The sequence below is a fragment of the Muscardinus avellanarius genome (assembly GCF_963383645.1).
Source record: "Muscardinus avellanarius genome assembly, chromosome: 20".
Lineage (NCBI taxonomy): Eukaryota > Metazoa > Chordata > Mammalia > Rodentia > Gliridae > Muscardinus > Muscardinus avellanarius.
In genome coordinates this window covers 32,613,484-32,626,704 of record NC_137806.1, presented here as the reverse complement: position 1 = coordinate 32,626,704, position 13,221 = coordinate 32,613,484, and the positions used below count along the sequence as shown (strand labels likewise).

General features: G+C 48.3%; 1 protein-coding gene across 1 annotated transcript in view; it reads right to left on the bottom strand.

The window, feature by feature from the left end:
* Positions 1-10,108, bottom strand: part of HEATR1 (HEAT repeat containing 1) — a gene marked incomplete at both ends in the record, with an annotated part of 43,862 nt that extends 33,754 nt beyond the window's left edge. The window contains 9 exons of the mRNA XM_080717139.1: positions 371-481; positions 1,281-1,383; positions 1,981-2,114; positions 2,251-2,462; positions 3,478-3,618; positions 3,984-4,085; positions 6,672-6,813; positions 8,722-8,938; positions 9,967-10,108. Of these exons, the coding sequence (XP_080573265.1) occupies positions 371-481; positions 1,281-1,383; positions 1,981-2,114; positions 2,251-2,462; positions 3,478-3,618; positions 3,984-4,085; positions 6,672-6,813; positions 8,722-8,938; positions 9,967-10,108 (1,304 nt within the window). The remainder of the gene's footprint in view (positions 1-370; positions 482-1,280; positions 1,384-1,980; positions 2,115-2,250; positions 2,463-3,477; positions 3,619-3,983; positions 4,086-6,671; positions 6,814-8,721; positions 8,939-9,966) is intronic.
* Positions 10,109-13,221: the final 3,113 nt, after the last annotated feature.

Below are 13,221 nucleotides of genomic sequence, written 5' to 3'. Positions count from 1 at the left end.
CATCCACTATTCTTAATAAAACCTTCAACCATATACACATGTATAAAGGAAAAACATCAAAATGAAATGTTTAAAATGACCGAGAGCGAGTTTGAAATTTAAACAAATGGCATACACAAACTCAAAGGGCACGGATCATGTCTGGCACCCTGCTGACTGCATGAACAAAAAGTCTCAAAAATTCTAGTCTCTACGGTCCCCACGGAGCCCCTATTTCCTCTTGTAGTTCAAGCATATCTAAATCCTCCTTTGTAAAACGGAAAAATAAGGAGTCTCTTTATAACCTACTATATTAAGCCCGAAACTGGTGAATCTTGCCCTTATAGAAGACGCACATGAAAATAACCCCCCCCCCCTACACACAACCTACTTGCTCTCCAAGAGTCTGATGAGTGGAAGAAACTGTTCATTAAGCACAGATACTTTATGAGGATCGAGTTCCTCTCGTGAACTACATGAAATATACTCCTCAAAAAGGCGGCTGCAAAGAAAGCAGACGGTAGGTATGAGTGACCAGTCACTGGCCTGGGCCACCTCGTGCGCCTTTACAGCGTCATCTCTTCCCAGGCCTCTGCCGGTTGGGAATTGTAGCACTTACTTTACAGATAAAGAAACTAGAGCGCAGACACAGACCTGTCCCCGCGACAGTGTCCAGGACAGAGCCCGGAAGTCTGGCCTCTGACTTCCTACTTCCCGGAAGTGGCAGGGGCCCCGCCCCCACCTCTGACTACACTGCCACGTTCTTTTTGCTGCACAAGTTGCTCTTAATTAGGAAAAGACAAAAGGAAGACTAAAGTATTGCTACAGAAAAGAAAGAATCCTTTCTCTTCCTCTAGACGGGACGTGACTATGTTGCCTCGGCCGGCCTTGAACTCATGTGCTCAGGCAATCGTCCTGCCTCAGCTCCCAAGTAACTGGGATTATAGGCATTAAACTACACTGACTAGAAAGCATCTTTACTCGGTGTTTATCCTCTATATCAAGATTCCAAATGAGTATCAGTTGTGATCAGGCATTATTGTCCATTTAGTTATAACCAAATTTAGCTAAACCATCACCCTTCCCTTTTTTTCTGTAAGCTTTAAAGACATGGGAGAAAAAACACTTTTGATGTTTATGCTGCCCACAATTATAGGACTAACTACTTGTAATTAATAAAATGAAACAGACAAAGCAAGATATACATTAAAGAAGGGACATTAAGAAAATGCCAACCAACTCTGAAACGTGTACTGAGCCACGAGTATGCCAGTCAAATGCACATTAACAGCGGCGCTCACCTAGCCAACAAATGGTCCAAGTTGTCCGTCAGTGGTATTTTTGTAAGTATGGCTTCTAAGTGCCTCTTGCAGATCTGACCGTCCACTCCTTGGTTTTCCTCTCCTTGATACGTAACAAATTAGAATGGAGTTGGGGAAAGTGCTGCTGTGTGCGCACATGATTAAATTTACTTCTTTCAGAATATCTTTCTAGGAATAATTTTAAAACATTTAAATTGCTCTTCAGTTTTTTACCTGTTCCTGAAGGTAGAATCTATGACCTATTGAGTGATTTATATTTTTCAAACCCTTTTTAATATATTACCCATCATACCCAGCTCTTGGTCTTCTATTTTTAATGACTCTGAGAAGAAAAAGGTTTTGGCAGCTGGGTGGCATATTTAATGTGAATGAGTCATCAAGTACCAAGTGGAAAAGGCTTCCTCGGCCATACACTATAGGACAATTCCAGTCTTTTTCATGTGGAGACTAAGAACACACAGGCGGGGGCAAGAGAATTCTGAGAACTCACTCAGTAATGGGATCTCTTTTGGAGTAACCCACTCCCTACGCCAAGTACTCCTCATCTAAGAACAGCAGCCACGTTGCACAGGAGCAGCTGGAGAGCAGAGGGCTTAGAGTTTAAGGGTGCGGCAGGTGCGGCTCCGGGCAGGCAGTCGCGCCCGGGAGCCGGCCTCTAGACGCGAGGGGAACGCCATACCTGTGACGTCCCGAGTGATGGCCGCCACCAGCTGAGGAAGCATGTAGCGCAGCAGAGGGCTGACGTCGTGCGTTTCCGAGATCCCGCCGAGCGTGGCGATCAGATCGGGCACATTGCAGAGGTGAGAAAACAGCCTTGGAAGGAACAAGGACATACGACGTGACAGGTGAGGACAACCGACAACTAAAACCCGCGTGTCGCTCACCGCACAAGAGCCCTCACAGGAGCCCGTCCTCGGGCCAGCGCCGCCTCTGCACTGGCGACACGCACCTCTCCCCCAGGCACTCTGGCTTCTGTCGCTGCAGGAGAACGATCAGGCAACCCAGCCCGTCCCTGACCAGGGAGGGGGCCTTGCTCAGTGTTCGGGCGAGCTGCGAGGCCAGCGTGTTGACCACGGTGTCCTCCATCGTCACCTTCACCGAAAGCTGACAGATGATCATGTAGGTCGCAGCTCTGTAATCCGGTAAGGATGACTTCAATCCCTACACAGGTTTAAAACAAAAGGGAATGACAGAGCACAGAATTATTATCTTCTACTTACGATGTTACTTCACAACAAATTAGAACTGTCAATGCCAGAGAAGTCAGAGATGTCTACCCTAAACACTACCCCACACAAAGGCGGCTAAACGTCACATGATACCCCATAAATAAGTACATTTTTGTTTCCATTAAAGTAATTTTCTAAAAAGTCTAGCCAGGCCTGGTGGACTACACCTGTAATCCCAGTACTTGAAAGGCTAAGACAGGAAGATTGCAGGTTCAGCACCAGCTTCAGCAACATAGAGAGGCTCTCAGCAACCTAGTGAGCCTGCTCCGAAAAAATAAATAAAAAATGGCTGGGAGTGTAACTCAGAGGTAGAATGCCCCAGTATAACACACACACACACACACACACACACACACACACACACACACACACACGCCATAAGGTAGAGATTAATAAAATCTAACACACACCGCCAGTCAATCACTCTTCTGAAGCAGAAACTCCATGTGCTAAACCTTTCCTGAGTGGACTCAGAGAAGAGACAGGCCTCTTGGGCAAGAGAGAGAAGATCTGTAAAAGCCTCCTCCCTCAAACGTCCGCTCTACGTCCTGACATCTGCTTTTACCTGTACCCCATCACTAACAGAAATCCAAAGCATCTGAGTACAGGCGCGGTCTGGGCCGCTGGTGGAGCTGCAAAGCTGTGCCCACGGGTGCCTGGGAGGGAGCCGGCGGCCAGGCCCGGGGAGGAAGAGACACCGAGGGCAGGAGCAGCGCCGAGCACCCCGAGAGGGCGTGTGCCCCCTCCCCTGGAGACAGCAGCAGGGCCCATGGTTATCCTTGGGAGAACAAACTAAGGTCTGATAAAGTCGCTTTTTAACCTAAAATCTTGTCAACCGTCTGAAATACACTACCAATTTCAAAGCATTCTTATCTAAACGAGAATTCCCTTAGCCAGAACATTCCCGTAGGTGCAAAACAATGCACTTGAAGACCGGCAGGACCAACCTTTTGGACGTAGGGAAACAGTTTGGCCACGACGTGGTCCGCCACGTCCTCGGCGGCCACCAGCGCCGACACCATGGTGGAGGCGTAGAATGCCAAGAGCACTCGCAGCTGGGCCGCGCTGCCCGGGTACTCGGCGAAAACCTGCAGGAGAGACGCGGACAACTCACAGGCGGGCGGCGGGGCGTGGGCAGCTGCCCGCTCTCCTTGGCGGCTCTGCCCTGCTAGTTTTTGCCGGGCAGCAATGACCAATACACACTGGGACAAGGCTGCTGCCTTACAATCTTCCTGACGCCGCTAGTGGGTCTTGTTGACACAGCACGGTGCCTACACCTCCGGTGAGAAAACACCGGCTCTCAAAGCGCACGCTCCAGAACAGCGCTCACCAGACACGGGAGTTTCTTCTAAACGCCGCTGCTCCTGAGGAAGGCCGATGGCACCCTGGCTCCGCTCAGAGCCGCGGGCACCTCGTGGGCCTACACACTCGGCACACACAGCACGCTACGCACCTTCACAGACTTGGTCACGAGACTGCAAACGAAATCCATGAATCCCAGGTCTTTGTAACAGTGGGTGACCAAGGTGCCCCTCGCTAAGGGCACTCCCGATCGCTGTCGTTGAAAGAAAGAGCAAGCTATGAGAATGCTCACCAATCGATGATTATCTTCAAGTACCCACCCCAGCAACATCTTTATAATGCTGCAGTCCATGAATGCAAGGGATAACCTCTCCTGATCACTGGTGGCAGCGAGGAGAGTAACCTATAAAGTTGGCAAGCTCTAGAAATTCAAAAGAAGGCCCAAAATGAAGGCACAGGAACTCAATCTGAATTCTTCAGCTGCTTAGCAATTCTACTGGTTGGATTTGGTTTTGAGCCAATGGGATGAGTCGTCACTGCTTTAGAACAAATGCTAGAAAAGAAACACGCTGGTCGGGCATGGTGGCCGCGCCTGTAATGCCCGCGCGGAGACGGGAGGATCGCAGGTTCGAAGCCAGCCTCAGCTACTTAGCGAGGCTCTCAGCAACTTAGTGAGACCCTGTTTCCAAGTAAGGTATAAAATAGGTCTGAGAGTATAGCCCAGAGGTAGAAAGCCCCTGGGTTCCACCCCCAGTACCACCAACAAAACAAAACAAACAAACAAACAAAAACACTAGGGGTTAAATCCAAGAGCATTCTACCTCCAAGCTACCCCCACCCCTATTTTTTATTATTTATTTTGAAAGAGGGTCACATGAAGTTGTGGAGGGCCTAAGTAACTGAGGCTGGCTGCAAAACAGATTATCCTGTCTCAGCTTCCCAAGTACTGGGATTACAAGCGTGCGCCACCATGCCCAGCTTGAAGTAACTTTTTTTTTTTTTGGTGGTACTGAGGTTCCTGGAGGCCCTTCTACCTCTGGGCTACACTCCCAGACCTATTTTATACTTTTTTATTTTTGAAAACAGGGTCTCTTAAGCCAGTGTGGCTGGCTTCGAACTTGCGTGATCCTCCTGTCTCTGCCTCCCAAGCGCGGGGATTACAAGCGTGCGCACCACGCCCGGCTAGAAGTAACTTTTAGTGAGCTGGGTCTGGCTGTCTGGGATACGAGTTCCTAAGGACAAGCAGGGTCATGTGCAGGCCAGGGGAAGGTTCCCGATGCCACGAGCACCGGGGCTGCTGGGAAGGGTGTTTTCTGATGAGCACTTTTATCCTAACTCAGGCTTCTTTGTTTTCTTTTTGTGCGGTACTGGGGATTGAACATAGGGGCATTCTACCTTCAAGGTAGACCCTCGGCACTATTTTTTATTTTTATTTACTTACTTATTTATTTATTTATTCTGGTCATAATGGGTTCCTGGAAGCCCTTCTACCTCCGGGCTACACTCCCAGACCTATTTTATATTTTTTTATTTGGAAACAGGGTCTCTTAAGCCAGCGCGGCTGGCTTCAAACCTGCGTGATCCTCCTGTCTCCGCCTCCCAAGCACAGGGATTACAAGCGTGTGCCACCACCCCTGGCTGGTTTTTATTTTTTGAAACAAGGTCTCACTAGTTTGATGAGTATCTCACTACTTGCTGAGGCTGTCCTCAAACCTGCAATCATCCTGTCTCAGCCTCCAAAGTACTGGGGTTACAGGCGTGTGCTCCCACGCCTGGTTGTGCGCCAACCTTCTCCAGCGCTTCATATCCAGATTCTGAAATTCTTTTTCCAATTACAAAGTCCCTCGCTCCAGCTCTCTGATTCGTTCTGCTCACCGGCCTCACCATCATCGTGAAGCCTGTCTTCTGCATAGCCTTTTGCTCCTGCGATCCATCCTCCCAGCCCGGCTCACCATGCTCAGCCTAAAGGAAAGTGCTTGCTAACAACCTTGAAACCTACGCCCCCTACCATGCGCTGCAGAGGGCTAACGGCAGGTTGGTTTGACTATAACTGTGTGCTATCTGATCTACCAGACCCTTCCTGCGGGGCAAGTGCCATCTGTAAATTAATTCCTAACACCTTAGTCACAATTTTTAATGATTTTCTCAGTTCTTCAAGTCATCTTTATCCTTTGAATTTTTCTAAATATTTTCAGCCATGTCTCACCCCCAACTTTCAGTTCTCTAGTTCCCAAACTTAAAATGTCAAATATCATGGCGCAGGGGAAGACACAGGCATCAGGCTAGAGTGCACATCTCAACTGTGAACACTTTATAGTTTTATCAACTACTGCAAGCAACTTAATTTTCGAAGCCTGCCCTTATCTGTAAAAGTGGAATTTTGGAGCCCAGCATGGTGGCACAGGCTTTTAGTCTCAATATCTGAAAGACTGAGACAGGAGGATTGCAGGTTCAAGGACAGCCTCAGCAAGTAGTGAGACTCATCAACTTAGGGAGACCCTGTTTCAAAATAAAAATAAAACAGGGCCGGGGGTATAGCTCAGAGATAGAATACCCCTGAATTCAATCGCCAGCATCACAAAACAAAACAACAACAACAACAAAAAAAGTAAGAATATAAGATAATACAATGTAAACCACCTAGGGTGATATCAGATATAAATGCCAAATGTAACTAGGTTATTAATAACAGTTTCAACTGGAAGTTAGAAAATAAGAATGATGTAGGGACTACTGAACTGTCCCCAGGAGTACTAAGACTTTTAGCTTTTCCAAATTATATCCCATAATCAGTATATGTCATGATTGCATCCAGATTAATCCCACCCAACAATCCTACCTTAACTGGGAACAGCCAGGACCACTTGTGCTTTGGGCTGTTAATTTTTAGAAGTTGTATGACCCGCACGAATATCCGTGTCTCGTGGTATGGCAGGACACAAGCGATGAGGCTGTCCTGATTGTAAAGATGGATGTGGAACCTAGGGGAGAAGCCAATGATTCCAGCTGACGCCAGGCTTGCCGGCACACGCTTCCTGGTGCGTCCGGACCGGTATCAATGAGCTAAAAACACTAAGGATGAAAATCACTAAAAACAAAGGTCACAGCACGTAAATGAACCCTCTGCTTTGCATTTCAAGTTCTGCTCAACATGTTTCTGCAAATTCTTATGCAATGATATTTTTTAATAATCAATATCAACATTTACACTCCCCTTTCTCTCAACTTGAACGAAATTGGGTTTAGCCCAGTCAAACCAAAAGAAAACCAACTGGCCAAGGAGACGACAGTCGTCTTCACAGCTTTCTTGGCCAATCTACAAACATTAATTAAAAAATGACAGGGATGGCCGGGCATGGTGGCGCACGCTTGTAATCCCCGCGCGTGGGAGGCGGAGACAGGAGGATCGCGCAAGTTCGAAGCCAGCCGTGCTGGCTTACGAGACCCTGTTTCCAAAAATAAAATAGGTCTGGGAGTGTAGCCCGGAGATAGACGGGCTTCCAGAAACCCCAGTACCACCAAAAAAAAAAAAAAAAAAAAAAAAAAAAGACAGGGATGTCCTTGAATGAAAGTTATGAAATCACACTACAGAATTTGCAACGAACATCCTAAAACTTTGTATAAATCTCTGTACCCTAAGATCGTAAAACAGATTTATTCCTTCCGCATCACTCATCACATCCTTTCGGTCCTGGGTCCCTCGCTCACGCCCGCCCCTCGGGTGCTCTCCTGGTCCTCCCCCCAGTGCCCTCTCGTGTCCGTCTGAACCATCCTGTCTTTCACGGGCGTGCTTCTTACACTAGCACTGCGCTCTGCCGCGCACTAGTTGCACATACAGCTTGAGCACCAGTCGAGACCTGACGTTACGAAGCTCTTTCCTCAACCACTCCGGTCTCCTCACCCACATCCTACACAGGCCTCTGTTTAGATGCTGCCTTCAAACTAGTACCCAAGAGCGACATGCTCGTCCCTGTATCAGACTTAGTATTTGCTGAACGAGTTACAGAAAGAAACAGACGAAAAACCAAATGCAAACATTCTCCTGTATTAATGAACTATTGGGGAAAACTAAATGCTAGAAGAGAAAAGGAAATTTTATAGACTTTTGTACATTCTTTTTTATCTCATGAGTCTAATGTTCTGATAATCAGAAGATCCAAGTTAAAGTTACATTTCTCAATGATTCACTTTCTGCTTAAAAGGAAACCACTAGACTGGAACATCTCCATTCATGAAATGAAAGCTTTCTACTTCAAAAAGACATATACTGGGAGAATACCGAAAACGTGTAAGCTGTGGTCTGAGGCCAGTAAGTGAGAAAACGAGCCAAGGAAACTTCCTAACAGAATTTTCAGAGCTGATCACAGAGCAGGTCTTGGAAAGAAACTTCGGTCGTATCCCAGCTCTGCCACTCATGGGATGAGTCTGGCAACTGACGCGTGCTAAGCCTGTTTTCTCACGCGTACCTGGGAGAATACAAGCGTCTCCCCATAGGAGTGTTGTGGGATTAAGGGAGATCTCAGAGCACAGTGTATAAATGCTCGATAAACATTCGCTATTACTGATTGTCTTCTATTATGGTAGGGGATAATGGTACCTGCTACTCTGGCAAGAAGGAAGTTTAACACCTTCTACCCCGAGTGAAATGGAGCTATCGGTAATAGCAAAATGCCACGAGCTCTTGAGAACTACTGAGGCTGGATCATTTCCTCGGTACGTCCAACAGTGTGTTTAATGGAGGAGCACGCTGGTTTCACAGTCTAGACGTCACACGGATCTCCTACCACACCTAACTTTCCAGCTTTAAATCCTTAGGCATCCTCAACTACTTCAGTTTTGAGAAGAGCCAAGTGGTTAGCCACAGTTCTCTCTGGAGTCCCGCTGGCTACCTGTGAATCAACCACTCCAGACACTTCTGCGCTGGCTTCAGCAGGAAGTAAGGGGACAAGTGGATGAGGAACAAGGAGATGTTCTCGTCCAGCTGTCTGTTCACCGCTTTGGTCTGAACGCTGCGCTCCAGGGTTTTCGCCAGCTGGCTGAACAGTGGTGCTTCGAACTGCTCAAAGGCGGGATCGATTCCAAGCAGCTCCTCCAGGCCAGTGCACCCTAGAAAAAGGCAGCCTCAATTAACAGTTCTTTGCAAACAAAAGCACCCCAACCCCTCTGACATACCCCTAAAGTCTACAGCATATATACTATGTTACACGGTCCCAAATTCAGATTCCTAGTTTTCAGCACAGAGAAAAAAAACCCTGTCTCACTAACTAGAAGACTAGAAAAACAGAAAGTACCTCACGGTGAGGAGCCACTCCTCCTCTTTTTCCTGTTGTTTTACTTCTCCTACAATAACTAGGCCTGTCCTTCTGAAGAGGCATCCTCCATCCCAGGCACTCCCTCAGTCCCATTTTAAGCTATTTTTTCTCTTTATTTTTGGTGGTACTGGGGATTGAACTCAGGGGTATGCTACCACCGACTACACCTCCAGCCCCTTTATTTATGTTTATTTATTCATTCTTGTGTGTGTGTGTGTGTGTGTGTGTGTGTGTGTGTGTGTGTGGTGCTGGGGATTGAATTCAGGTGCATTCTACCTCCAAGCTATACCCCAGCCGTATTTATTATTTATTTACTTATTCTTTATTTTGAAACCGGGTCTCACTGACTTGCAAAGAGCCTCACTAAGTAGCTGAGGCTGTCCTTGAATCGCAATCCTCCGGTCTTGGCCTCCCAAATGTTGGATTACAAGTGTGCGCCACCACGCCTGGTTTTATTCTTTATTTTGAAACAGGGTGTCACTAAGTTGTGGAGGGCCTCACTAAGCAGCTGCAGCTGACTGTGAACCTGCCAATCTCCTATCCTAGCCTCCCAAGTACTGGGATTTCAGGTGAGAACCATCTGGCCCAGCTGCTATTCTTCCTTTTTATTTATTAGTTTACGTCCTTAACCTTCATTCTTCGTTTGTGAAATTCAGATACAATTACCTAAATACATTCCAAGCATCGAACACCTGGTTGTTCTCGTTCCCTTAACCAAGTAAGTCAGCAGATTAGAAGCTGCTAAGGAAGGGAGCAGGGCCAGAGGGAAAAAGGCAGCCGCATCCAGAAAACAAAGGCTTCAAAGGCTTCCCAAGTCCTCACCGATGGCAAAGGCCGTGTCCCTGTCGATGGTGGCCGCTTCCTTGGGGTCAAACAACAAAGACGCAACTTCATCTCTGGACAGGAGACTGTGATCACTCTGAGGGAGGGCTAGCCGCTGGAGCTGCTGGGCTAAGGACGTCATCTTGCACACCAGCCGATTTCTAAAGACACCGACGAAGAGGCTTAACCATTGGGAGCGATGGGCAGGAGACCACAGGTGCCCGGAGATGCCACGCGCACAAGCATCTTTCCTTTGCACGAGGCGCCCTCGAGGGCACAGCAAGCCACGGTGCCCGGCCTCGCCGGTCCCCGACGTGCAAACGCTCTGGCAACAGCCACAACCCTGATCCCAGCCCCAGGGGGCCGGCCAAGGCTTTTTTCAACCCGGACCCCACGGATACCCGCAAAACCCGCGGACGCCCTACCCGCCCTGGGTCCACCGCCCCGATCCGCGGCCACACGGAGCGACAGCGTGCTCCTCCTTACCCGGAGCGCGGGAATCGGGCAGGACCTGGAAGCCAACAACTCTCTACAGCGGGTCCCACATGGTAGCAGGAGTGCTGCTCTCGCCCGGAAGCCCGCAGCCCTGTCTCCGAGGAACTTCCGGTTTCAGGCGCTACGGCAAGAGAAGAGGGACAAGTCTGTGAGAAACGAGAGGCGATAGCCCCGCCCTCCCGCGCACGCCCGTTTGCGACCACGCCCTCGACCACGCCCCTCAGCCAAAGCCACGCCCCCGAGGATCTCCAGGCTTCGGGCTGTGTTTTCTGCTCCCCGGCGGCCGTGCAGCAGGGTGTGCGCGGGCTACGCCCTGGGTGCCAGTCTCTGAAGGGGACTTTCGAAAGTTTTAAGGGTCTGCAGCTGCTGCCATTCATCCCGTGTGCATTTACCCAGCAGCGTGGCGCAGTCCCTAAAAGCCTGAGGCTTAAAGTCGCCGTGCCAGGTTCAAATATCAGCGCCGAGCCACTCCCCCCGCCCCGCCTCCTGTCACCTGTCTGAGTTTGTTACTTGCTTTATAAAGTGAGGACAGGCCGGCCATTTCTTCACGGGACGAGCTGCTGATCCGTAAGTAAGTGCTGGACACCGCCGCCCGGGAGCCCGGGGCCACCCTGGCAACCCGCTGCCTGCGCATTCCCCAAGCGCACGGAGTGTTCTTTTAGTTATTCGCCACTTAATTAATTAATTAACTATATTTTATACCGGGATTGAAGCCAGGAAGGTTTGGACCTTTCAGCTATAACCCCAGCCCTGGTTTTTTATTTTTATTTTGAAACAGAGGCTGGCCTAAGAACCTGAGATCCTCCCGTCTCAGACTCTCAAGTACTGAGATTCCTGGCGTGCACCGCCGCTCCTGGCTAAGTTGTTGTTCTATTTAAATGAACTTTATTGAGGAATGATTGAATGATTTTTTTTTTTTTTTTTTTGCGGTACTGAGGATGGAACCCAGAGGCATTCAACCTCCGAGAGACGCCCTCGGCCCTAGTTTTTTATTCTTTATTTTGAAACAGGGTCTCACTGAGTTGCAAAGGGCCTCACTAGGTGGCTGAGGCTGTCCGCAAACCACGATCCTCCTGTTTCAGCCTCCCAAATGCTGGAATTCCAAGCGTGCGCCACCACGCCCGGCTTGAGGAATGATGTATAAACAATAAGGGAACGTATTCATTTTGAACAGTGGGAGGTGTTTTAGCAAATGAACGTGCAAAGTGAAACTATGTCCCAGGTCCAAGGCGTCGCCGTCCCCGGGGTCACTTCCCTCTGCCTGGGAGGACAGGCCCAGCCCGACTATAGGCGTCCGAGTCCTCCGGAGGGCGCTGTAGGACTCCCAGGTAGCGACACTTCAAACCTGTGTCCAAGGCTCGGAGGGTGGTGTGTATCTGGACAGAAAGACAGCCTCCTGGAACTTTCAGGAAAGCCTGCACCCGCGCCAGTCTCCGGAAGCTTTGGTTTATCTCCAGACTGGCCCACCAGAGGAGGAATTTGAAATGTCAGGAAAACGTACAGCTTTAGAGTCTCCTTATATTTTCTAACGATTGAACCTGGGGGCATTCTATCTTGAACTACACTCCCAGCCTTGTTTGTTTAGAAACAGCATCTCTAAGTTGCTAAATTAGCTAATTTCAGCTTCTGTCTCAGCCTCCAGAGTACTGGGATAACAGGTGTGGGCCACTGGCTCAGTGAATTCAACAAATGATACTGGGGCAGGGGGAGGAGAACAAGGGGCTGGAGGTTGTGGAAGAGAGACAGAGTGCGCTGAGACCTGAGAAGGGGCCCCTCCCTCCAGGCTCGGCAAAGTGCTGGTCAGAGCTTTAAAAATAAAGAAGGAAGCCCAGCGTGGTGGTGCACGCTTGTAATCCCAGCATTTGGGAGGCTGAGACGGGAGGAACTCGGTTCGAGGACAGCCTCAGCTACTACTTAGTAAGGCCCTTTGCAACTCAATGAGACCCTGTTTCAAAATAAAGAATCAAAAATAGGGCTAGGGGTGTGTCTTGGAGATAGAATGCCCCTGGGTTCCATCCCCAGTACTGCAAAAATAAATAAATAAACAATAAAGAATGAGCCGAGCCTGCTGGCACATGCCTGTCATCCCAGTACGCGGGAGGCTGAGACAAGAGGATCATGAGTATGACAAGAGGATCATGGCAGAGGTGCTGGAGCAGACAAGGAAAGTAGCTGGGGGTGGCTGCGAACTGGCGATCCTGCTGCCTCGGCCTCCCGAGTACTGGGATGACGAGCGCGCCCACCATGCCCAGCGAATGAGCTAGTATTATACCTGTATTCTATATGTTCCAAAACCTAGAGACATGAAAGATATTTATGTGCCTTGCACACATAAGTATCACAGGTACTAAATTTAAAGATATACAAGTAATAAAGTTTTCTAAGGTAATACTTATCATTATTTAAGAATCGTAATTTAATATTTAGCAATAGGATGTAAAGTAATATTGTTTTCATTCCCGGCAAAGACATATTTTAATTCTTGTTTTCATATATTACCAGTAATACTCTAAAGGGGTGTTGCCCTTTCAGAAGTAATTTGGAAATATGCATGAGGAACTCAAAATATGTTCCTACCCATTAGCTTTCTAATTTTATTTCTGGAAGTCTTTGACAACTCAACATTCCGCAGCTATGAGCAGACCATTATCACTTTATCGTGTGGGATAGTGGATTTAAAAATATGTAGTTATATATAGGTAGGTATAAAGACAGTCAACATAAGTGTATATATTTAAATATAAATTTGAAACCACGGTT